This window comes from Bos indicus, chromosome 6, assembly GCF_029378745.1.
Source record: "Bos indicus isolate NIAB-ARS_2022 breed Sahiwal x Tharparkar chromosome 6, NIAB-ARS_B.indTharparkar_mat_pri_1.0, whole genome shotgun sequence".
Lineage (NCBI taxonomy): Eukaryota > Metazoa > Chordata > Mammalia > Artiodactyla > Bovidae > Bos > Bos indicus.
In genome coordinates, this window is record NC_091765.1 from 16,296,112 (window position 1) to 16,321,563 (window position 25,452).

The window sequence follows — 25,452 nt, forward strand, 5'->3', positions numbered from 1 at the left end:
CCATGGACTGTAGCCCACCAGGCTACTCTGTCCATGGGGATTCTCCAGGCAAGAATACTGGAGTGGGCTGCCATGCCCTCCTCCAGGGTAAATATGATATAGGAATTCAAAATTTTGGTTAAAAGTTCATTGTGTTTTGCTATTTAGTCTTTGATAACTGTAATAGACAAAAAGGATATTTCACAATTATATCTATATCAAATACAAGAAAATGCTTCACTGGCTGTATTTATAAAATCGTAGAATAGGCCTTTTTAATTATATCTATCAGCTATTCACAAATTTTATTGAATTAGACTAGCAAATTTCTTCCTTCCTGTAATTTTAATCAGTAAATATAAACTAACCAGGTGTTGCATTTTATATTTTAAGCAAGTGGAATTGAAGGGAGAAAAATCCTTTATTTAGAAGTTTTTAAAAACAGTTTGGAAAATTCTGCATACAGGAGTAATTTTAAGAATGCAGACATGAGTGTCTTTAATAAATGACATATTGACATTGATTCAACAACCAAATCACATGGAAAAAAACATTTCCAACGTCAGTTTTCAAACCACTTTCTTCATCAATCAGCAAATTGTTTTTTCACCAATTAGACTGTCATCTTTAATGTGGAGGGATAAATTTCTGTTGTTTTAGTTATTTTTTGAGTAGCACACCTGTGACACCAACTTATCACAGACAAGGTACAAAAAATTTTTTTAATACTTGTCTCTTTTTTAAAGAAAAATGTGCAATATTTGATTGTTGTCATAAGTGCTTTACTTCCAGATACTCTGCAGAAAGCATGTAGGGCAAATATTAACATTTTCATGGTTACTCTCTGTTCACTACAAAGTATTATAAAGAATCTAGTTTAGCCTTGTTTTTATAGGAGTAATGACATCAGTGACATCCCACTGCATTTTGTGCAATTCCAGTTTCAGTGTTTTTGCTGCCCTGTTTCCCTGCAAAACTGTGGAGACTCTACTGTAGGGTCTGCTGGGGTCCAACCCCGGTGGATCCAGGGAATTCGAAGCAGGGACGGCGTCGTCGAGGATCAGGAAACAATTGCTTAATTAAATGTTAATTAAGGATATAGAGTGGTTAAATAAGGATAGCTCAGTGAGGAAATTCAGTGGAGAGAAGAGGCTGAAATAAGGATAGCTCAGTGAGGAAATTCAGTGGAGAAAAGAGGCTGAATAATTCAGCCAGAAGGTGAGAGAAAGAACGACATGGGGAGACCAAGTTTCGGTGAACAAGGCCCGCACTTTATTTTCTAAAGTAGTTTTTATACCTGAAGTTATGCATAGAGGATAATGGGGGAAGGGGTAGAGTCACGCAGTAAGGCAGGCTTTCTTCCTGCAAACTTATCATATGCAAAAGTTTAGGTGATTAGCATCATCTTCTGGCCCGGAGGCCTGTTAACGTTTTAAGAAACTTAGTTTTCTCTAAAGGTGATTATTCTAAAGTCAGGCGCCACCCTCCAAAAGCATTAGATAAAGTTGCATTCCTATAGGGCAAAGGTGTGGTGGGCTATAACAAGAATTAACTCAAGGGTCCAAGGTTACAAACATTAAAGCTACTACTTACACCAATCATATTAATCAATACACTGCCAGGGACACAGCAGGTAAGGGATATGGAGACTTAGCAGCAAACATTGGCCCAACAAGTGAAAAACCCTTCACCAATACAATTTCTAATCAATCTTTTAACAGTTCAAAGGACTCTGTATTTAGACGGTTTAGAACATCTCATGCCTCTCACAGTCGGGAGGCTCTGAACAATCACATGTGACCGGAAAAACCTATTCAGGCAGGCTAGAGGACTTCCAAAGGAGTTTGTAGGTTGAAACACTATCACACCCAGGAACTTTATTAACTGGAGCTGTAAGTTAAATCTTTTTTTCAGAGAGAGGTAGTGGGGGACAGCCCCCCGTAAAGTCAGAGGTGTAGGTGAGAGCACAAAGCAGAAAGTAGGCAGACTCTGGTTTTGGGGGTAGATGCTCGAGAATTTCCAGGGGGACTCCTGAGGCTCGATCCCGCCTTTGCGTATGCCGAGCCTCCTTCCTCATGACCTTTGTCATGGGTGGAGCTCCTGCTCCCGGCAAGGGTCCACTATTATCTCACCCAAGAATTTTTGTTGATGCTCCAGTGAATGCAGCGGCTCTACTGCCCCTGGGTACAGGTGAACTATTTTTTTCATAATATATTTGTTAATATATAAAGAAGTCAAGAAGTCCTTGATTACTGAAAACAATTTCTTCTCTGATGCGTGTTTCTTTTACTGGCTTATGAAAAGGTATCTCAGTTCTTTGTACACTTCATTGCTGAAGTAGAGAGGTGACACAAATGTGGCTAAGATCACTGGCACTGGAGACACCCATGTGGACTCGTTACTGGCTCTGCTATTAGCTATAACGGCCGTGTGACTTTCAGTTCATTGCTTAACCTCTCTGTGCATAGGTTCCTTCATCCTGGAAATGGAAATGATAATCGTATTTACTTCATTATTTGAAGACTAAATAAATTCATGCCAAGTCCTTAGAATTTTCCCCTACATATAGTGCTGCTGTTGCTGCTGCTAAGTCGATTCAGTCGTGCCCGACTCTTAGTGACCCCATGGACTGCAGCCTACCGGCTCCTCCACCCATGGGATTCTCCAGGCAAGAGTACTGGAGTGGGGTACCATTGCCTTCTCCACCTACATGTAGTGAGTTCTCAGTAAATGTTCACTAGTAGTCCCTAGAAAATACCATAACCTGAGATATATCAGAAACACGTTTACTCTCAAACTGTATTATTTTTCTTAAAATTTTAGTAATGCTTTCTGTGAAGCTCTCAGTAGTAGTTGCTGACAAAAGAACACATTAAATCTGTTGTTATGTGGTTTTCCATGTATTATTTTAGGCATGTTTTACCGTAGTGGAAAGCAGGAAGAACAAGTACCATTTTTGCTATAAAGTCAAGAACCTCAAGGAAGCCTTGTAACATTTTATCAGTAAGTTTAGTAAATGTAATCTTACATATTGTAATTTTGAACATAATTGTGAAAATCACAAAAAGTTAATTTTTACCTTCTGGATTCTCATTACTAAATATCTTGCTTGTCTTGATGGCTTCATTAGCTAATGTTTTGAGGCAAATTTTCACTTGTTTCAAGATTTATCACTAATAATAACGATAATAAGTGTAAATCCAAGACTTCCTTCTTGTTAGTTTCTCTTTTTTTGGTCAAATCTAAACATTGTTATCCCTTATGCAGTCAACAAGGAATAAGGGGTCAGTGCTATTCTTCCCTCATTATCCTCTTGGGTTTATTAGCATTATCTGCCATATTTACTTCCTTTGCAGGAGGGTTTTGAAGGCACTTGTCAGATTTTATAAGAGTTAGTTTTGATAAAAGCCCATAAGTCATGAGGTAAACTGTAGCCTACCCTGCAGCTCACCTTCTAAGCTGGGAACCTCACTGTCCCCTCAGGATAGTGGGCATAGTCAGTGATGTCATCACTGTCAGTCCAAACATACAACTGATGTTTAATACATGTTTGTTGAGTTGATTTAAATTAATTCATTGGTGTATTGGTGTATTTATGAGGACATAGTCCTACTTTCCAAGTGCTTTCAATATAGAGACCTAATAAGGGACTTTCCCTAAGCCAAATTAACACTATTAATACTTTTCAGTAGAAAGAAGTAATGAAATCATAACATTGGTGGGCTTTCAACAATCAGTTGTGGGGGGCAGCATGTTCTTGGTAAATTCTGTACAATGAGTTGAGGGTCCTGAGTTCTAGTTCTCTTAGGATCCTGATGCATTACCTCATCTCTCTGGATTTCAACCTCTCATCTGTCACATGAGGCAGTTGAGTTAGATGATTTTGAAGATCCTTTCTAATCTAACATATCAATTCCCATCCTGCCTGTCTATAGAACTCAATAGTTTCCCTGTTTGCCTCATTTTTGTAAAGAAGTCTAAGCTTGTGATAAACCGTAAATAGATATTTTCCGTCTTAACCCCTATTTTCTATGAAAGGTTTCCGCTCTCTGCTTCTCTAAACTTCAAATACCAAATCAATAATGTGTCATTATGAGCTTTGATAAGGAAAATAAAATAATAACCTAAAACAAACAACCTCTCCCAAAAGACAAAAAAAGCTCAACTCTTTTAAAGAAGTCCTCAAAATTAACTAATTGATTAAATCTGTAAAAATTTATTAAAGGTAAAAAATTTGATATTGGTCTTATTTATAACTAACACAATTATCTTCTCCTACCTTTACAACAATATTCCCTACATCGAAAGGTTGAACAATTATTTGCCCATAGGTACTACATTCTGAGTGTTTCTAGACAGACAGAAACAAAAAGAAAATAAGTATTGGAATTTAGTTATTTCCTAAGTTACCACTTCCATTGTTCATATTCTACCAGAGAACACCCAGGATAAGATGATTGCTAGGACCTGGCTCATGCCAAGAAGCAAACTTCACACTTCTCTAAGAATTGTTGAAAATCTGAAGAAATAGGTATTAGAAAACTTACAAAGCAAAGGTGTTTCTAATATGCCTTATCATACTGTGTTTGGTAGCATAATAGGTAATATTTAATGGGAACACACTGTGTGTCAGGCAAGATTCTAAGCACCTTACGCAAATTCATTCAGTCTTCACAACAATCCTGTGAGCTAAGTATTAACATCTCATATCAACTACATAATTGGACCTTGTCCATTTCAGGAGTTGAGGCCTAGCAGGACCTGCCAGGCAGGGTGCACTGACAGGCATGAGAGGATTCCTTCACACAATGCAAAGCGATAAGCGAGTGGGGCACGGGAACCACCACCTGTCTGAAACAGCTCCAGGTTTTCCTGGGACAAAATCAATCCACTTGTGTAAAGCACCAACCAAAATTCACTCTGTCTAAAATATATTCTCTGTTTGAAAATGGCACTTTATCCTGTCTCTTTAGTAGCAAAAAACCTGGTCATTTCACATGTGTCAACATAATCTGCATTAAAGAGGAATATCCATGCAGAAGGTGCTTCTGTTTAGCTTTCTGTTGCAGAAGATAACACCTTGATGTTGGAAGACAATCTCCTATTATCCTTACATGAACCTTGTTGGGTGCTTTTTAAATGCGCTGAGGCTCACAATGGAAAGTTTTCTTCACATACCTTATTCTTTCCCCTCTTACATGAAATTTTTGCCATGATTCATTAGAAGAGCCAAGAAATATTAAAATTTCAGAATTTGTTTCAAATGTGTTTTCCAAAACATAATGACTTTTAATCCACTTAGCGCTTTTAAAATTCTCAACAACGTTGGTTGAATCTTAAAAGACATACATTTCCACACACTGGGTAAAGCACCATTAATGATAGTAACCTTTGTAATTTCCTTGTAAACCAAGAAAAATTTAAGTTCCTGTAGTAAACAGAATAATTGTAAGCTTCAGAGAGAAGGAAAGAAACACCAAAAGATCCCTAGTAGGTTCTACCTCTGGGCATGTTTTGAAACCTCATTAGGGAAGGACCCAAAACGCAGAGGATTGGTGTCAGCAGTCACATATTATGACAGTGTTGAGATTCAAGAACCTTCCATCTTTGACCTATTTATTCAAGGATAGTTTAAAGATGATCAATCAAGATGATTCTTCAAATTCTTCAAATTTTAACTAGAAAAGCATTGAAACGAATGAAATAAAATACTATTTCTCAACTGACAAGCCAGGTGCTAAAGAATAAGACAGCTGCTCTGAGGTTGTTAGGGCTGTCTGTATCCTAGCTACCAAGCGTCCACAAAAAGAACCACCTCATGAATGAGGTCTACTTACTACACACAAAGCTGATCCATAGCACCCTGACAGGCAGCCCTGAAGTGAGGAGGCAGGTAATGTGTTCCTCTGAAAGCCTTCATCTAGTCTACACTGGATGGGGCTTAGCAAATAAATCAGTGCACACCATGAATCACTGTCACACTCACACAAACTCCAGGGAGTATCCTGGAAAATCCAGACACTGAGTGACATTAGCATGGCTAGGCTTGGGAGAATCCAGTGAAGACAGGTGCATACAACCAATTCAAACTCCAGACTCAGAAAGGTCAAGAGGTGATGAGAACAGACATTCCCGCCTTGTATTCAGCTAAAGAGACTGAAATTTCTACACATTAACTAATTTCCAGCATCAAAGGAAAGCTTTGAATGAAGATGTTAAGGAAAAAGATCTCCTAAAGAAAAACATACTTCTATGTTTTAGTCTACAACTGCCCGCAGAGGTTAGTAACATTGGCCATATAAAATAAAATATTTTCTGATACAGCAAGACCTTTCAAGAAATATAAAGGTCACTTCTATTTAAAGTAATTTTTTCTTCTTCTCACCTGACAAAAACATCACTCATCCTCCAGGCCCAGATCTCAGTCATCTTCTTATCATGGATCCCAACAACTGGAACAGCTGGGGACATGCCTGGAGTGATAATATACAAAGCTAATATTTATTAACATTATTGTTAAAAAAGAATGTCTACAAAATAAATCTTCATTCCTGGTTCACCTAATATCCAGATAATACTGTCTTCATGGTGAGCAGTATTAGCATTCTGGATGAAAGTACTGACCTAGAGGCAAGAAGTAAACAGTGGGGACAATTACACTCTGATGGTCAAGGTTTTGTTGTTGCTGTTATTTTTGTTCCTGGTTCTTTCTTAAAGTTAATTTTAACATTAGAAACTACAACATAATGAAGCTCACATTTTGTTCCTTAGCTCTGCTGCTGCTGAGTCACTTCAGTCGTGTCCGACTCTCTGCGACCCCATAGACGGCAGCCCACCAGGCTCCCCTGTCCCTGGGATTCTCCAGGCAAGAACACTGAAGTGGGTTGCCATTTCCTTCTCCAATGTGTGAGAGTGAAGTCGATCAGCCGTGTCCGACTCTTCGCAACCCCATGGACTGCAGCTTACCAGGCTCCTCCGTCCATGGGATTTTCCAGGCAAGAGTATTAGAGTGGGTTGCCATTGCCTTCTCTGGTTCCTTAGCTCTAGGATTGCTCAAATTTGGAGTTATTACTACAACTTAACACTAAGCTGTTTTATGGAATTTGAGAGTGTTTTGAAAAATATTGAGAAATTCCTTGAAGAAAAGTACATTCTTTAAAACTGGCCTGGATGTTCTGAAAAAGTTCTCTAGCTATTCAGGCTAGTTGTTGAATCTTTTTTTGTTCAGAACAAACAAAACTGCTTCATTAAAATAACTGCTGAAATAGATTAGGTAATTTACATATATTGGAAAGTTACTAATTTCTTCTCCAATTTTTCTCCACTATAATCAAAGTGACTAAAATATTAAGAATGTTGAACAGATTTTAGAAGATATATTTTCCAGTTAAGGAATTTTTGTTTCCTTTCATCTGAGGTGTTATGTTTGATTTTTTAACTGTCTGGATTGAGAGACGATATGTAAGTTCAGTTCAGTTCAGTCGCTCAGTCGTGTCCGACTCTTTGTGACTCCATGAATCACAGCACGCCAGGCCTCTCTGTCCATCACCAACTCCCAGAGTTCACTCAAATTCACATCCGTCGAGTCGGTAATGCCATCCAGCCATCTCATCTTCTGTCGTCCCCTTCTCCTCCTGCCCCCAATCCCTCCCAGCATCAGAGTCTTTTCCAATGAGTCAACTCTTCACATGAGGTGGCCAAAGTACTGGAGTTTCAGCTTTAGCATCATTCCTTCCAAAGAAATCCCAGGACTGATCCCCTTCAGAATGGACTGGTTGGATCTCCTTGCAGTCCAAGGGACTCTCAAGAGTCTTCTCCAACACCACAGTTCAAAAGCATCAATTCTTTGGCGCTCAGCTTTCTTCACAGTCCAACTCTCCCATCCATACATGACCAATGGAAAAACCATAGCCTTGACTAGATGGACCTTTGTTGGCAAAGTAATGTCTCTGCTTTTGAATATGCTATCTAGGTTGGTCATAACTTTCCTTCCAAGGAGTAAGTGTCTTTCTATGTAAAGTTAATCTAAATAAATTAATACAATAGAACTTACAAGTCAATGATAAAAATAAGAGAGGAGACATAGTAATTGTTTGTAATCCAAACTGTTTGATTCTCCTAATAGTAGACACTGACTGGGCAATACTCTGCCTCTCTCAGCTTTACCCATTGGCACTCTCATCCGTTCTCCTCCCACTCTGCCCACAACACTGTGAGGCCACAGAGCTTATGGAAGACAGTCCCTCCTACCTGCACTCATTCTCCCATTTCATCTGAAATGTGCGACTGGCCTTTTTCTTGTTTTCCTCAGTGCAAGTGAGATCAATCTCTGACTTTTAATAACCTCTTCTTTAAAAACTAGTGACTAATAGTCACTAGTCACTAATAGAAAGGGGCTCCCCTGAGGGCTCAGGGGTAAAGAATCTGCCTGCAAAGCAGGGGACTCAGGTTCAACCCCTGGGTCAGGAATATCCCCTAGAGGAGGAAATGGCAATTCACTCTGGCATTCTTCCCTGGAAAATCCCATGGTTAGAGGGGCGTGGGAGGCTACAGTCCATAGAGTCACAAAGTCAGACACGACTGATCACACATGCACACTGGTTTAATAGAAAATAAGAACAAGCCACCTTAAAATGGCTGGCTAAGGCCAGACCTCTGAAGGTCTCCTCCATGGCAGTGCCCTGTCTCATTTCTGACCTGTGTCCACCAGGCCAGAGAAAGGGCTCCTCCAACCCCAGAACTCCGCAGCCCCTTCCTAGCCCAAGAGTTCAGGAAAGGTCTCCTCTTCAGATGGTATTCCCAACACCTGGGTCCTGCCTCCAAGATCTCCTCTTCTGTCTCAAACTTAACCTTCTCCCATTGTGGAAAGAAAATTGTAAAGACTGGTTTAATCTGTGGCCAGAACTTCTGAAAAACATCTATTTTGTTTTTACTACAACACTTCAGTGTACTATGTAGTAATTTAAGGTTTTAAAATGATTATTTATAAACAGAGGCCTAGGATATGATTTTTTTAAAAAACAGAATTGGGGGAAGAAGATATCTACAATGTTCTACATAAGGATGTAAGTCATCTGAAATAGATGAAGGAGGCCAAGATAAGAGAAACAGATGTAGATCAAGGGTCACTGAGAGCGAAAGAGGGGTGGCTATCATGGCAGGAGGGTCACACTTAAGAGAGATAACTGGTAACTAAGTATTTTCCACATAAAACAATGATGACTTTTAAGTAGAAGAATGAAAAACATTTTGTTCTAGTTGTTTGATGTGCTGGATCAGGATGTGACCATGACTTTGTTTTTGTTTTGCCCTTAGTTTTTAGTTAAAGTCTGTACCCTCACACCCAAAGCTCTTTTAAGAAAGGAAACAGGGTGACAGGGGCATGAGGTGCTGGAGTGGGAAAGGGACACGAGGGAAGCAAGCCACAGAGGCATCAATGATTCAGCGGAAGGACCAAGTGGACGCAGAACCTTTCCTTGCACGTCACCATCCCTGCCCAGCAATTCTCCAAGACAAAGGAGGGGAGATGGGCTGGAGATGAGACGGTTTTTATTTTAAAATTCTAAGATACTATGACCCCAGCAGGCCATAGAGCTTTGGAACTTACGAAATGCCAGTCCATTCGTAGGGATGTAGTCTGCTCTTCTGACCCTTAAGGTAGAATTTCAGTGCAACCCTACCATATGCAAGAGGGATCCTGGGGCATGAAGTTAGCCAACTGGGGAGATCAATTTTAATTGCTACAACTACACACTATGAGAAAAGGTATTCACTATAAATAACCCCCCTTTACTTGAAAAATAATTAGCAGTCCTTTTGCTTTTCTCTTCATGCTTAACTGAAAGGAGCTGAGCTAATAAAGAAGGATGTAACATTTATTTCATCATTCTACTACTTCTCTGAAACAGTCTCTCCCAAGTAGGATGTGTACCACTTAGAGACTGTAAGATGGTTCATTATTGTGTGGAAAGAAAACGTTAGAAATGTTTTCTAACGTGTTTCATAATGTTCATAATAATAGTGTATATAACTAACGTAAGTGATAATTAAAACTGTATTGGGAGCATATGTCCACATTTTAACTTTTTTAAAGTGGAAGGGAGTTTGGAGGTTAAGGAAGGTAAAACAAACAAAAAAAAAACTCAGCCATTTATACTATATAAGGAAATATGTTACTAGATTTTCATGAAGGCAAATTTGTAGATGATAAAGTAAGATTTTGAATTTAAAGCCAAATTATGGATCCATTTACCTTTGATGGGAAACACTTGCTCTATTCAAATAAGCAAATATTTCTCACCTTCCAACTTCTAAATTGAATGTCAAATAAAAGGGACAGCCCACGACAAGCCCCCAAATGTAAATTCACTTGAACTAATTTATCATTTCTTTCTATGCCCTCAACAATTTTACAAATCTTAAAAAAGTGGTTCCAAACATAGGAAAGAATACATAAGAGATTTAAATGCATACTGGCTTGGTTTTGCTGCTGTTTAAGTGACCGCTGGCAAGAAGCCTAACAAGCAGACTTACTTTGCACTCAGTGAAATTTTTTATCAGTTGACGTCACAGAAAGACAATCGCTGGAGCCGCAGTTCCACGGGGGCACTCACTCAAACCAGTTTGATATGGTTTTGTATTTTTAATAAACTTTTCTTCTGAGCACAAAAATACAAGCTATGTATGTTGAAATTATTTTGAATACAAATTGTAATGCTATAAAACTATTAGCAAGTTTTTCAACATGGCATTTTTCCATGTGTAAAAGAAATTTAATTATAGAAGAAACTAAGTCATATCTATAAAAAATTGTTGTCATTGTTCAGTTGCTCAGTCATGTCTGATGCTTTGCGATCCCATGGATTGCAGCATGCCAGGCTTCCCTGTCCTTCACTATCTCCCAGAATTTGCTAAAACTCATGTCCATTGAGCCGGTGATGTCATCCAACCATCTCATCCTCTGTCATCGCCTTTTCCTTCTGCCCTCAATCTTACCCAGCATCAGGATCTTTACCAATGAGTTGGTTCTTCATATCAGGTGGCCAAAGTATTGGAGCTTTAGAGAATACTACTACTATTACCACCAATAAAATAACGTTAACTGCAATAAAAATATTAATACAAGCTAAGATTTATGGAGGGGCTTCCTAGGTAGCACTGGTAGTAAAGAACATGCCTGCCAATGCAGGAGACCCAAGAGACATGGGTTTGATCCCTGGGTGGGGAAGATACCCTGAAGGAGGGCATGGCAACCCACTCTAGTATTCTTGCCTGGAGAATCCCATGGACAGAGGAGCCTGGTGGGCTGCAGTGCCTATGGTCGCAAAGAGTTGAACACAACTGAAGTGACTTGGCATGCATGCACACAAGACTTATTGAGAGCTCATTACATGCCAGGCTCCATTTTATGCACTTTACCATTTTATGCACTTTACTCAGTTATGTGACAACTGAGCGGTCCTGAACCCAGACTGCCCATTATTCCTATTAGAAGCACCAAGGGAGGGTAATAAAAAAAAAAAAAAATGCCCAGATTCCACCACCAGAGAAGACTCTGACTCACATTGCCCAGGTGCTAACCCTATTAGTGGTTCTAACATGCAGCCAGAACTGAAAACAAATGTTTTAACACAATCCTGACAACAGTCCTGGGAAGAAGGGGTAATTATCTTTATTTTACAGTGAGGACAATGAGACACACAATTCACAAGCAGCAGAACTGGGATCTGAACTCAGGCCAGCAGACTCCAAAACTGAAGCTCTTTACCACTAAGCTCTCTGGTGGCTCAGATGGTAAAGCATCTGCCCGAAATGCAGGAGACCCGGGTTCCATCGCTGGGTTGAGAAGAGCCTCTAGAGAAGGAAATGGCACCCCACTCCAGTATTCTTTCCTGGAAAATTCCATGGACGGAGGAGCCTGGTGGGCTATAGTCCATGGGGTCGCAAAGAGTCGGACACGACTGAGTGACTTCACCACTAAGCTCTACTACCCCTTCAAAGACCGGGAACCACTGAGGACTTCAATTCAGTTCAGTCGCTCAGTCGTGTCCAACTCTTTGCGACCCCATGAATCGCAGCACGCCAGGCCTCCCTGGCCATCACCAATTCCCAAAGTTCACTCAAACTTATGTCCATCGAGTTGATGATGCCATCCAGCCATCTCATCCTCTGTCATCCCCTTCTCCTCCTGCCCCCAATCCCTCCCAGCATCAGAGTCTTTTCCAATGAGTCAACTCTTCACATGAGGTGGCCAAAGTACTGGAGTTTCAGCTTTAGCATCAGTCCTTCCAAAGAAATCCCAGGGCTGATCTCCTTCAGAATGGACTGGTTGGATCTCCTTGTAGTCCAAGGGACTCTCAAGAGTCTTCTCCAACACCACAGTTCAAAAGCATCAATTCTTCAGCGCTCAGCTTTCTTTATACTCCAACTCTCACATCCATACGTGACCACTGGAAAAACCATAGCCTTGACTAGACGGACCTTTGTTGGGAAAGTAATGTCTCTTCTTTTCAATATGCTATCTAGGTTGGTCATAACATTCCTTTCAAAGAGTAAGCATCTTTTAATTTCATGGCTGCAATCACCATCTGCAGTGATTTTGGAGCCCCCCCAAAATGAAGTCTGCCTCTGTTTCCACTGTTTCCCCATCTATTTCCCATGAAGTGCTGGGATCAGATGCCATGATCTTCGTTTTCTGAATGTTGAGCTTTAAGCCAACTTTTTCACTCTCCTCTTTCACTTTCATCAAGAGGCTTTTTAGTTCCTCTTCACTTTCTGCCATAAAGACTTAGGGGATGGTTTTATTCATGTGGTATTCATAAAAGATCATTCCTGTAATTTCTGAGCAGTTTGTTTTTTTTTTTTTTTTTGAAAAAGCTTTTGCATAACTCTAGCTGAAAAAATAAACCAGATTTTGATCATGGAACTACTCTGGTTTGCACGTAACAGGGAAGCTGACCAAACCCTAGCCAGTGCTGAAATCAGTGATTTCACTGTTTACTGCTAAAGGTGACCTCCCCAGATGGCTGACTAGTGCTGAGGTTTGGCCTGCATTTCTTCGTCACTCTACTTACTAGGAAAGTGAAAGTGAAAGTCAAGTCACTCAGCCGTGTTCGACTCTTGACTCTGTGGACTGTAGCCCACCAGGCTCCTCCGTCCATGGGATTCTTCAGGCAAGAATACTGGAGTGGGTTGCCATTTCCTTCTCCAGAGGATCTTCCCCACCCAGGGATCGAGCCCAGGTCTCCCGAACTGCAGGCAGACACTTTAACCTCTGAGCCAGGAAAGTTCATATAAATAGTGCAGGCAGAGACATCAAACAGGAAAAGTTCCTTTTCAATTGCTATTTCTCCTCCAAGGAAAATTTTTATTTTATTTTTATTTTAATAAAATAAAATTTTATTCTCCAAGGAAAATAGGCTTGGAAGTTCAAAGGCCACTTGACAGCACTTTTTCTTATTGCTCTCCTTTTGTAGTGTAGCCCAAACAGAAGTTAACAGAATACTCAGTGATTAGAAAAAACAAAAAGAAGCAATAGCAGCAGGAGGCATGGGGGAGGGGAGAAATGAAAAGAAAACCCACGTCTCTGTTACCACTTGGTTTATCAGGCTCATAGTCACATTCAAGACAACATGGCATAAAGTTACCTGAATCAGAACCAGGAAGGATTCTTCCTCCTGGGTCAGGCTGGCCACACGTGGTCTGTCTCAATGCCAAGGGTGAGGAATAAGGCAAGTAAAATCTAATTAGAGGAAAAATAGATGATGGCACCATATCTATTTAGAAAGGAGAAATAATATCCTCTGAAATGCATGGGCATAGGGTGCGACCTGGGCAGTTATTGGCTAACATAAGACATGGAGTGTCAAGTAGAGGCTTTAAGCCTTTGACTTGCAAGGAATGAAGGAGCAAAGAGTCAGAGTCACAAAGTGACATCCAGACATTCCTCCCTCCATGGGGTCTGGGCCATGTCACTGCAGTGCTCAAATAAGGCATCTTGTGACATGATTTGATCAAAGAGATTTAGCCAAGATATGGAGCCAAGAGAATATTTATTAAGCACAATCTGCCAGCCTCTGTGGTAAGTGCATTTCCCATATTATCCCATGGGATCCCCACAACAATTCCGAAAGGGGGTATTATAATTTTTCAGCAATATTCCACTATGTAGTTGTGGTTTAGTCATTAAGTCATTTCTGACTGTTGCGATCCCATGGATTGCAGCCCACAGGCTCCTCTGTCCATGGGATTTTCCAGGCAGGAATATTGCAGTGGGTTGCCATTTCCTTCTCCAGGGGATCTTCCAGACCCAGGGATTGAACCTTGGTCACCTGTGCTGCAGGAGGCCTCCTGCATTGCAGATGGATCCTTTACTTGACTGAGTCACCAAGGAATTACAATATATTCCATTATAGCTCCAGTATTAACTAGGTAGCATAGATTTGAAATGAGGTATGTTTGCCTCTAAAACCTTCCATTTTGTGACACAGTCCTCCTAACTCATTGTCTCTATCCTGGGCTTCAGGTTTATTTCTTCAACCAGCCTCAGTGAAGGCACTTTTGTGCCACCAGCAGGGACTAGTGAGAAGCACGAGGTGTAGGTCCCTTGTTAGCAGCGAGTTCCTTGAGACTCTAAAGCCATGTACAGAGGTTCATTTGCATCTTATTTTTTCTCTCTGAAGTTTCTGCTTCTTGACTGGTTCCCACTCTCTTTTTGCATCCCATGCAGATGCCTGGCTGTAGTCACTTGCCAATTACTTTCTCCCAACCCAAAGAGGGTCCAGGCCGCTCGACAAAAACTGTGTTCAAAAGCTCTGCCTCCAACAGCTGAGTCACCGGCTCATGGGGTTATTTTTGCTTTTTGTCTTTTTTTTTTTTTTGCTGCACTGCACAACATGTGGAATTTTAGTTCCCCAATGAGACTAGGGATGGAACCTGAGCCCCCTGCAGTAGAAGCTTAGAGAATAACCACTGGACCTCCAGGAAAGTCCCTGTCATTCCTTTTTTGTTTTTATTGTTTAGGACTTGCATTATCAAGTCAGGGATACTCATTCATTCAGCAAGAATTTACTGAGTATAAACCATGAATTTACTGAGTATAAACTATGACAGTTTCAGGTGCTGGGGACCCAGAGATAATTAGAACTCAGTCCTGCCTTCTAATACCCTAGGGTTCTGCTCACCCATTCCAGTGAGTGCTCCCTGGTGACAGAGACTTGACCTCCTCATCCATGTAATTTCCTTTACAGGAGAGCCAGGACAGGAGCCCAATGTCAGCAGTTTGGTTCAGAACTGTTCCCTTTATTCCCATTATTTTGTGCTAATTTCCAGAGGCTTCTCTTTCTCTTCTGGGAAATTTACTGTTTCCCTCAATCTACCTCTTCTGGGGAGCCAGACCTCTTCTCAAAAGGGTAAAATGACAAGAAAGGAATATTAGGGCAGTTTATGCCCTTTAGTGAGTGGAAATGACTGCCCTATTTCAGCAACAGGTTGGAGAGCCACCAAGGATTAAAATAAATTCTTACTCAGGATTGCTGTTTTGCATTCAGTAGAATTCCCACTTCCTCTTAATTAAGAACTCATTTAATATGAGAGGGGCTGTGGCATATTATCATTTCTTAGCAGTTCCCAAAGTTACAATGCACCTGTTACTAAAACTGGCACTGCATCAGAGCCTCAGAAACAGCTGTCAGGGAGAATGCAAGGAGGTTTAATTTGAAATTTAGCTTAACTTTCACAATGAAGGAATTACATCTGTTCCCAATTCCCTCCCCATTTTTCACTGGTTTTTAGCAACCTCTTAGTTCCTACACAAAGTTATTCAAAGGATGATGTTTTTTATTTATGGCTTAGAGACAGTTTCAAAATTTTTAAAAAGTCATCTGTTTCCCCAATTTCCCATATAAAGCTGATCAACTAAGTAATCACTCCTCACATCAGAACCAAGACAGAGGTTTATGTTCAACTAGTTAAAAATGAGACCTATTCACTCACACACAGAAGAATAGTTTGAATTATTATAGTCAGTCCTAATAGCCAATAGGATGTTTATAGTCCTAACAGCCAATAAGGAAATAAACATGCATTGAAAACAAAAAGGAAGCAAATATACACATCCAAAGACAAATTGGAAACAAATGCCAAGTATACAAGATGGAACGAACAGGTATCAGAAGGTAGTTTCTGGGAAGATGTGAACTCCTTTTGGTTAGATTACTTACCTGCACAAGTAGAATTCCCATTTCCAGAGGGAGAGCCTTCAGGACAGTTCAAGTGCGGCAGGGCTGAGAGGCTAACAAAACTAAATTTGAAAACTACCAGCAACACAATGACAAGGAAATGCAGCATGATATTGATGGGCTTGAACTCTCAATAGCAAAGAAGCTGACTTTGCCTGAGCACAGCCTGGGCAAGGTAGGCACATCTGACTCTCAGTGTGTCCACTCAGGTTGGCCTGCAGCTCTGGGGTATCTTTTCCTCTGTTGCTCTGCTGTTGCCCTCTTACTCCTTCTCCTTCAACTCAAGACAGCATCTAAATGCAGCCTGAGGGGAAACTCTAAGTTTTGGGGAAGCTGGTAAGAAATATCTGACACATTTATGACAAATTTCACAGAGTTGAACAGCCATGCACTGGAGGCCTGCCGCTGTCCTCACTGTGACAAGGCAGAGTTGTAGGGCCAAGGATAGAAAAAGGAAAATAGGGAAGAATTGGTGGAAAGTTCCAAACACAACCCTTGATGAAATAAGGACATACGATTCCTCCCCAAACATGGTTTCTCATTTTGAAAAGTAGAATGATTCCTCTTTCCTTTTTAGAGCCTCTTTGGCTCCACCCCTCTCCTTTAATAACACTTGAGTGAGCCTCTGTTTGCAAATAATTCCATGCTCCAGGAAACCGGTACCACTGCCAAGGAGACAGCCTGACTGTTCACCATGAGCATCTCGGGCAAAACTAGGTGAAGAGCCATGAGGGGGGCTATGGAGTTGCTTTTGGTGGCTTGGAGGTACCTGCTGAATATTGGCTATGTTTTAAACATCTGGCAGGAGGGAGACAACATTAAATCATGTCGTATAAATTAGTGATGAATAGCACTGCTGATAATGCAAACTTAGAGCAATTGATCATTCATCTGAGCAATACTAAAGAAAATTGACCTTCAGTTCATTATGTGAGTGAATGTCAACACCAGTGCACATTCCTGGAGCTTTATCTTTCTCCCTCCCGTATATTTTATAGCGGAATTTGAAAGAGTATTCTTTCCAAATCAAAGGGAAATCCCTGATGCCAGATGAAGAGTTACAGTATGCATAGTCACCCTTTCCTGCAGCAGGACCATAATAAAACATCATGAGGGGTCAGGAGCGCAGGGAAAGGAGGGGACTGTTATCATAGAGCAGTGTTGGAAAAAAAACAAGCTAATAGCACTGTTCTGCTGGAAGTTTTACTTTTGTTACCTTATGGTAGGCAGAGAGGAGGATCCAGCCTCTTCAACCCAGCGCAGTACATTCTTATCCTTTCTCGGGTGGCCCAAGCTGCAAACATTCAATAACTTCTAAAAGTTTGGCCCGCTTTAATTTGGGGTCCCAGTTCTCACACAATCCAGTGGATATGCCCTATTCAGTAGCTAGCGAGCAGTAAGGCAAATCTTCCTACCTGGGAATAAAAACTTGAATAGTCTTAACCTCTTTCTTTTTAAAGCGTGGCATTTTGTTTCACAAATCCTGCTCACAGTGCCAGTTTATGTTTTGCCAAAATTCTTATTTTGTTTTAGGTTCAAAGGATTCGTTAACAAAAGAAATCACTTGTTACACCCAAATATACAATTTCAATATATAATAGAGGATTATTTGACTTAATTTCAACATACAGTCATTAAAAGAAGAGAAATAGAAACAATAGAGAAAAGTAACAGCACATACATCACCAAATTGGGATGACGAACATCCAGACTTAGACAGCACTGGGAAGTCTCTTGTTAACAGCAATCTGGAGTTCCAGTTGGGAAAGAGTCCCAGGGTGTATCCACCCCATGGATGAGACTTCAAATTACAGTTTCAGGGACTCCCCATTTATAATTCCAAGCTGCAATCTGATATCGTTATCAGTTTGCGTACAAAAATGCAGCTCTGTTTTTTTTTTTTTTAACTTTTATAATGCCATATATTTCACTTTGTGAATCACAAAACTTCTGAGTCCCCAGGGGTTGGCCAGACTCTTAGGGGCTCAAGAATTCCAAGATCCACTCCCTTGCTTATTATCTAAAGTGCCGCCTGACTTGCTATGCATGTAGGCAGGCACGGAATCCAGGCAATGTCCAGGCAGGTCCAAGGCAGGTCAGAGTCCTGCTCTCCTGCCTCTGAAGCCTGAACAAGACTTCCTCCATTTTAATTTCCCTAACAGCTGGCCTTAGGATAATTTAAGCTAAATAACATAGGAATAAGGCAAAATAAAACGGGCAGTCTTCTTAATTCTGTAAGTCAAATAACAATTCCAGATAGTCAAAAGAAATAAAGCGATCAAAGAAATAAGAAATGAATTATGCAATGCAGAAAACAGTTTTTGAGCAGTAGGGCATTTAGTAAAGAAAAAATCCCACCATGAATGAGAAATATGCTTTTGTACATCAACTTCTACATCCATTAACTTATTGGCAGCAATGATAGTAACAACAGAATGTTCTATCAAGGTACGATTATGTTTACCTATGAAATTTTGTAACTCTTTGGTTCCTTGCAAAATCTTACATAACAGTTCTAAGAAGAAGCTAATATTAGGGACAGACAAAGTAGGGAATAATATTTGGGTCCATAATACCTAAGTTCTCATGGGGGGAAAGTAATAAGTGTTCCCCCTCCAATATAAATGGTCAACATATGTTAGATATGTGTTTGTGCAGCGTTGGTCGTATAGTGGTGAGCATAGCTGCCTTCCAAGCAGCTGACCCTGGTTCATTTCCTGGCCAAAGCAGTGGGCCAACCTTTGGGCTTCCCTGATAGCTCAGTTGATAAAGAATCCACCTGCAGTGCAGGAGACCCCAGTTTGATTCCTGCTCAGGAAGATCTGCAGGAGAAGGGATAGGCTACCCACTCCAGTATTCTTGGGCTTCCCTTGTGGCTCAGCTGGTAAAGAATCTGCCTGCCTGCAATGTGGGACACCTGCGTTCGATCCCTGGGTTGGGAAGATCCCCTGGAGAAGGGAAAGGCTACCCACTCCAGTATTCTGGCCTGGAGAATTCCATGGACTATATAGTTCATGGGGTGACAAAGAGTCAGAAACGACTGAGCAACTTTTAAAAAAATGTGCTAGACATCTGGAAAAAGGAGTTACTAATTGATATATAGAAGTTGTGTTTATATCATCAGTTACAATACATACTAATTGAGGGGCTATTTTAAAAAATTCTTACAGGATTTAGGGAAGATAGTTCTTTCACAATGGTTGGTTGGTTTCCCCAAAGGCAAGAAGTTGGTCCACATAGCAGTTCCTCAGTAGTCTTGTCACAGTCTATCAATGGGTGGATACAACTCTTAAAGTAAATCAGCACATAATATTTGTGTTCAGGGCTTGAGCTATATCTGTATCTGTGCTGTGTAATCTAGCAGACACACAAATTTTGTCCATAGAAAGTCTAAGTTAAGAAAGGACAGCCCTTGTCTGCCAGGAAGGCAAAAGTATCCTGAGTCTAGGTCTGGCTTATGTTTCAAAGACTTAGAATTGGACACAACTTAGTGACTAAACAACAACACAACAACAACTCTTGTGACAGATTATTCTTGGAAGCCTGACTATAATGTGGATTGTCACTCACACCTCAGCCTTCACGGATATGCTACAAGTAAAAGATAAATGTGAAGAAACCTATTTGGGACACTTCTCTTCATATTTTTCTTTTAATTGTAGCATATCCCTGAAGACTGAGGTGTGAATGACAATCCACATTATAGTCAGGCTTCCAAGAATAATCTGTTCACAAGAGTTGTTGTTGTGTTGTTTTGTATAGTCACTAAGTCATATCCAACTCTAAGTCTTTGACTCTTTGCGAACACATGGACTATATAGCCTGCCAAGCTCCTATCTCCTTGGGATTTCCTAGGCAAGAATACTGGAGTGGGTTGCCATTTCCTTCTCTAAGGGATCTTCCTGACCCAGGGATCAAACCTGAAGCTCTTGTGTCTCTTGCTTGACAGGCAGATTCTTCACCACTGTGCCACCTGGGAAGCCCCATTCTTTACCCATAGGGGAAGCCAAGTGGCAAATCCATTGGCTACTCACCAAGAATCTGTGTATACATATCAGTCAAAATTTCTTCTTTTAAAGCCTACTGTTGACAGGGTTTCCCAGGTGGCACTAGTGGTAAAGAACCTGCCTGCCAATGCAGGAGATGTGAGACATGGGTTCAATTCCCGGGTAGGGAGGATCTCCTGGAGAAAGGCATGGCAACCCACTCCAGTATTCTTGTCTGGAGGATCCCATGGACAGAGTAGCCTGGCAGACTACGATCCATATAGACGCACAGAGTTGGACATGGCTGAAGTGACTTAGCACACATGCATGCATATACTGCTGACACTTTCGGATTGTGGTGCTGGAGAAGACTTTTGGGAGTCCCTTGGATGGCAAGGAGGTCAAACCAGTAAATCCCAAAGGAAATCAACCCTGAATATTCACTGGAAGGACTGATGTTGAAGCTGAAGATCCAATACTTGAATCAACTGATGTGAAGAGCCAACTCATTGGAAAAGACCCTGATGCTGGGAAAGATTGAGGGCGGAAGGAGAAGAGGCCAAAGAGGATGTGATGGTTGGATGGCATCATCGACTCAGTGGACATGAGTTTGAGCAAATTCAAGGAGATAGGAAGTGCAGGGAAGCCTGGCCTGCTGCAGCTCATGGGCTTGCAAAGAATCAGGCACCACTTAGCAACTGAACAACAACAGCTTACTGTGTATAATTCAACAAATTGACTACTCTTGGTATACTTCTTTCCAGCTTCTGGAAATTTCATATTCCAGAAATCCAAGGACGTTCTTTTGTCTTATTTTTTCCATAAGCTCTAATTAGCACATAGTTCATTGATAGATACATGTAATTTTATAATCCCTGGGTATAGCTCATGGGGTGGTGGTGGTTTAGTCGCTAAGTTGTATCCTACTCTTGCAACCCCATGAACTGTAGCCTGCCAGGCTTCTCTGACTATGGCATTTCCCAGGCAAGAATATTGGAGTGGGTAGCCTTTTCCTTCTCCAGGGGATCTTGCCAACCCAGGGATAGAACCTGGGTCTCCTGAATTGCAGGTGGATTCTTTACCAACTGAGCCACCAGGGAAGCTAATCTCTATCCAAAGATAGATTACTGAGATGAGCTTTAGAATAATTTAATTAAACTTTTTAGTAATCAAACATAACAGAAAGGAACTATCTGGGAAGTGAGTCTTCCCACTATAGACCTCAATTAACAAAACTAGAATTTACTATTCAGTGAAACAAATTTTTTGTGAGGACATTAACCCTGCAGCCAGGGAAGGCTTTATCCCATCAAATAAAAAATGATGTTTGTCAGGGAACCAGGAAAAACCAAGCAGTCTTGGATTTCCTATAGCCCTGGCTGCTTGATTTACAGCTATTGTCTACCCATTTTAAATTCCTTGATTTAGTAGTAGACTCTTGCCATGTCCTAAGGGCATCAGGATAGCAAAAGTCTGATGATGAAGGTTAATTTTTTGTAGACACACAAGGAGCTTTATCTTGTGTGTCACAAACTTCACAGATCATTGTGAAATAATATTTATTTACCAAAAGATTTTAAAAACATATATAAATCACTTAAAGGCAAAGAAATCCATATATTCTGTTATCAAAAGCCACATGTAAGAAAACATTTTTTTCCCTTAACAGAGAGAGAAAACCAAATCCAGTCCAATACCAGTTTACTGTTAATAACAAAATTTGCTTATCTAGTTAATTTTAATTTAATCTTAAGAAATCCTTTCTATAAAATCTTGAAGAGGTAGTATTTTTGCAAAGGCATCAGAGTGAAACCCATAGCTCTCTATAATGACACAAAAGGCTTTAAAAGGCATGTTTAAAATCTGATTACAGAAGTTTCCATGGTGGCTCAGTGGTAAAGAATCCACCCACCAATGCAGGAGACTCAGAGTTCGATCCCTCATCCAGGAAGATCGCACACACCTTAGAGCAACTCAGAGCAAGCCCGTGCGATGCAACTATTGAGCCTGTGCTCTAGAGCCTGGGAAGCCCAACAATTGAGCCCATGTGCCACAGCTACTGAAGCTCAGTGCCCTTGGTCGTATGCTCCACAACCGAAAAAACCACTGCAATAAGACGCCTGTGCAACGCAATGAAGAGTAGCCCCTGCTCACTCCAACTAGAGAAAAGTCCAAGCAGCAACAAAGACCCAGTACAGCCAAAAATAAGTAAATTTTTAAAATTATTTTTTAAAAAGTCTGATTACAATGCAATTGACAAAGTAACTTGGTTACTATAGTGACGTGTAACATTTTAAGATAGGAATTGGAATTATGACTGATAATGTTTTACCAGGACATGTCAGATCTTTATGAAATCTATATAATTTCTAGAATACCTATATTAATAACATATTCCATACAACATAACCTGAGAAGATTTATTGCTCATTTGACAATTTGTTACTATTCAGTCACTAAGTCATGTTCAACTCTTTTCAATTCCATGAACTGAAGCACACCAGACTCCTCTGTCCTTCACCATCTCCCCAAGATTGCTCAAATTCATGTCCATTGAATCAGTGATGCTACCCAACCATCTCATCCTCTTTGGTTCCCTTCTCTTCCTGCCTTCAATCTTTCCCAGCATCAGGGTCTTTTCCAATGAGTCAGCTCTTCACATCAGTTGGCCAAAGTATTGGAGCTTCAGCTTCAACATCAGTCTTTCCAGTGAATATTCAGGGCTGATTTCCTTTAGAATTGACTGAGCTGATCTCCTTGCAGTTCAAGGGACTCTCAAGAGTCTCCCCAGCACCACAATTTGAAAGCACTAGTTCTTTGACACTCAGCTTTCTTTATGGTCTAAACTCTCACATCTGTATATGACTACTGGAAAGACCATAGCTTAGACTATAAGCACATTTGTTGGTAAAGTAATGTCTCTGCTTTTTAATACACTGTCTAGGTCTGTCATTGCTTTCCTTTCAAGGAGCATTTAACAATATTTCCCATGAACCTAACTAGTTTAATATCTCTCTTTGGGATGTCCTACAGGCTCTTTGAGGGCTTCCCTGTTGGCTCAAATGGTAAAGAATCTGCCTGCAATGCGGGAGACCTGGGTTCAATCTCTGAGTCAGGAAGATCCCTTGGAGAAGGGAATGGCAACTCACTCCAGTATTCTTGCCTGGAAAATTCCATGGGTAGAGGAGCCTGGCAAGCTACAGTCCATGGGGAAAGAATCAGACATGACTGAGCGACTAACACACACACACACACACACACACACACAAGGGCTCTTTGAAGCATCCCAAAGTTAGCTAGAGGTCAAAAGGGCTTCATTAGAATTTGATTTAAGTTATGTCAATAAATATCAAAGGGTTCTTGTCTCTGCACTTCCAAGATGACCAAGAAAAGCAGGAACAATGGTGCCAAAAAGGGCCGGGGCCTCATGCAGCCTATTCGCTGCACCAGCTGTGCCTGCTGCGTGCCCAAGGATAAGGCCATTAAGAAGTTCACTATTTGGAATATGGTAGAGGCCGCAGCCATCAGGGACATTTCTGAAGCAAGTGTTTTTGATGCCCACTTGCTTCCCAAGCTGTATGTGAAACTACATTACCATGGGAGTTGTGCCATTCACAGCAAGGTAGTCAGTACTCACTCTCCGGAAGCCTGGGAAAACAGGACACCTGCACCCTGGTTTAGACCTGTGGGTGCTGCTTCACATCCTCCACCAAAGCCCATGAAGAATCCAAGTCCTTAAAGACTGAAGAAATACTGGTTTTTCTGAAAAGACAATAAAATGAAAATTATACTTAAAAAATATATCAAAAGGGTTTAGAACACTCAAGATCAAAGGTCACAATTTGTTATCATTATCAGTTTGTGTGCAAAAATGCAGCTCTGATTTTATCTTAGCCTTTTTACAATGTTGTTTGTTTCAGCCTGTGAGTCAGACTTCTTAGACCCCAGGGGTTGGCCTGACCCTCAGGGGTTTAGTACTTCCAAGACCCACTCCCTCCCTTACCTGAGGTATTTCCTGACTCGCTGTGCATGCAGGAAGGTGTCCAGGCAGGTCAGAGTCCTGCTCTCCTGCTTCTGAATCCTGAACGAGACTTCCTCCATTTTAACTTCCCAAAAAGCACACAATCTGGGAAGCATTGGGAATCCAGCATTTCTAAATGCTGTTCCTTCTCAAACAAATTTGGCTATGTTTTCACAGATTAGTGAAAATAAAAGCTTCAAGTTTCCTGGACACTTTCTACTTGGAACAACAGCAGTTATTTCTTCCGGAGTGAACCCAGGACCCAGAAATATCTGGCTCAGTCAAATCATCTACAACAGATTTGATGAATAATGGAAAATTTCTGCCAATTTGCTTCAGGCTATAAAACAAGCTTTCATTTAAGTTGCCCAGAGGTAGTGTTCCAAGTGCTAGTCAATTCACAGATGAAGCAATAGCCAGAAAAATAACAGTCACAGTAGTGAACACCACTTATAGAGAATGGGAATGACTCCAAGTCTTTCTACTCATGTTTAATTATGTCCTCCTCATTTCTCACATACTAGGTCACTTTTCTGAAAGTCAGGATTCTTCTGATTTCAGCTAGCCTCCACCAGGTAGCTCTGACCTTTTATATGAGAAATAGACCCCAGGGGCAGCAGGAGTTGTGTGTGGGGGGATACATGGAATATTCCATTGCTTTCTGGACTCACAAACTCAAGACTCAGAATGAACATCCTACAAATATGCTGCATCAGAGTTACTAACCTTGATAATAAGCTTTCCATCCAGCAAACACATTGTTATCATCACAGGTAACAGCAGCAGTAGAAGGAACTTAGAAGACAGGGAGTGTTAGTGGAGGAGGGAGAGGAGAATAACATGAACACAAGTATAACCTAATCCATAACTACATTCTGTTTGGATTTTGAATCTCTCATATTACTTTTGATTGTAAAAAGCCTTGCTTTCCAAATTACGTGGCACTTGGGCTAGTGTTGCCATTCATGTTGAGCGTAAGCTCCTTAGGAGATAATGGAGTCAACGTGGATAGAGCAGATGTGAAGACTGGTGACTCATATTAAAGGTCAACCCCAGCTCATCCACAGACAGCCACGGGTTGCCCAGATGGCAAACACATAGGACAGAGCAATCCACCTAGAAAGGGCATCCAGAGATATTTGATAAATCCACATTCTTCCTTCTAAGTAAAACTGAATCTCTCCTGGACAAATGAATGTCCTTTCACAGTTGCCTAAAAGCTATACAA

The 25,452-nt window shown here is 40.8% G+C and overlaps 2 protein-coding genes across 2 annotated transcripts in view; one reads left to right on the top strand and one right to left on the bottom strand.

Moving 5' to 3' along the window:
• EGF (epidermal growth factor) overlaps positions 1 to 16,383 on the bottom strand; it is a 103,613-nt gene extending 87,230 nt beyond the window's left edge. Inside the window, 1 exon segment of the mRNA XM_070791070.1 lies at positions 16,200 to 16,383. Within this exon segment, the coding sequence (XP_070647171.1) occupies positions 16,200 to 16,326 (127 nt within the window). The 5' untranslated portion in view covers positions 16,327 to 16,383.
• A 7,199-nt stretch (positions 16,384 to 23,582) lies between these two features.
• On the top strand, positions 23,583 to 23,944 carry LOC109560118 (small ribosomal subunit protein eS26-like). The gene has a single exon (XM_019962112.2). It carries the CDS (start codon positions 23,583 to 23,585, stop codon positions 23,940 to 23,942), a length of 360 nt encoding a protein of 119 aa, XP_019817671.2. The 3' UTR covers positions 23,943 to 23,944.
• The last annotated feature ends 1,508 nt before the right edge of the window (positions 23,945 to 25,452 follow it).

Excerpts from the sequence above, each read along its gene's own strand:
- LOC109560118 (XM_019962112.2), top strand. The coding sequence starts at position 23,583 with ATGACCAAGAAAAGCAGGAACAATGGTGCCAAAAAGGGCCGGGGCCTC.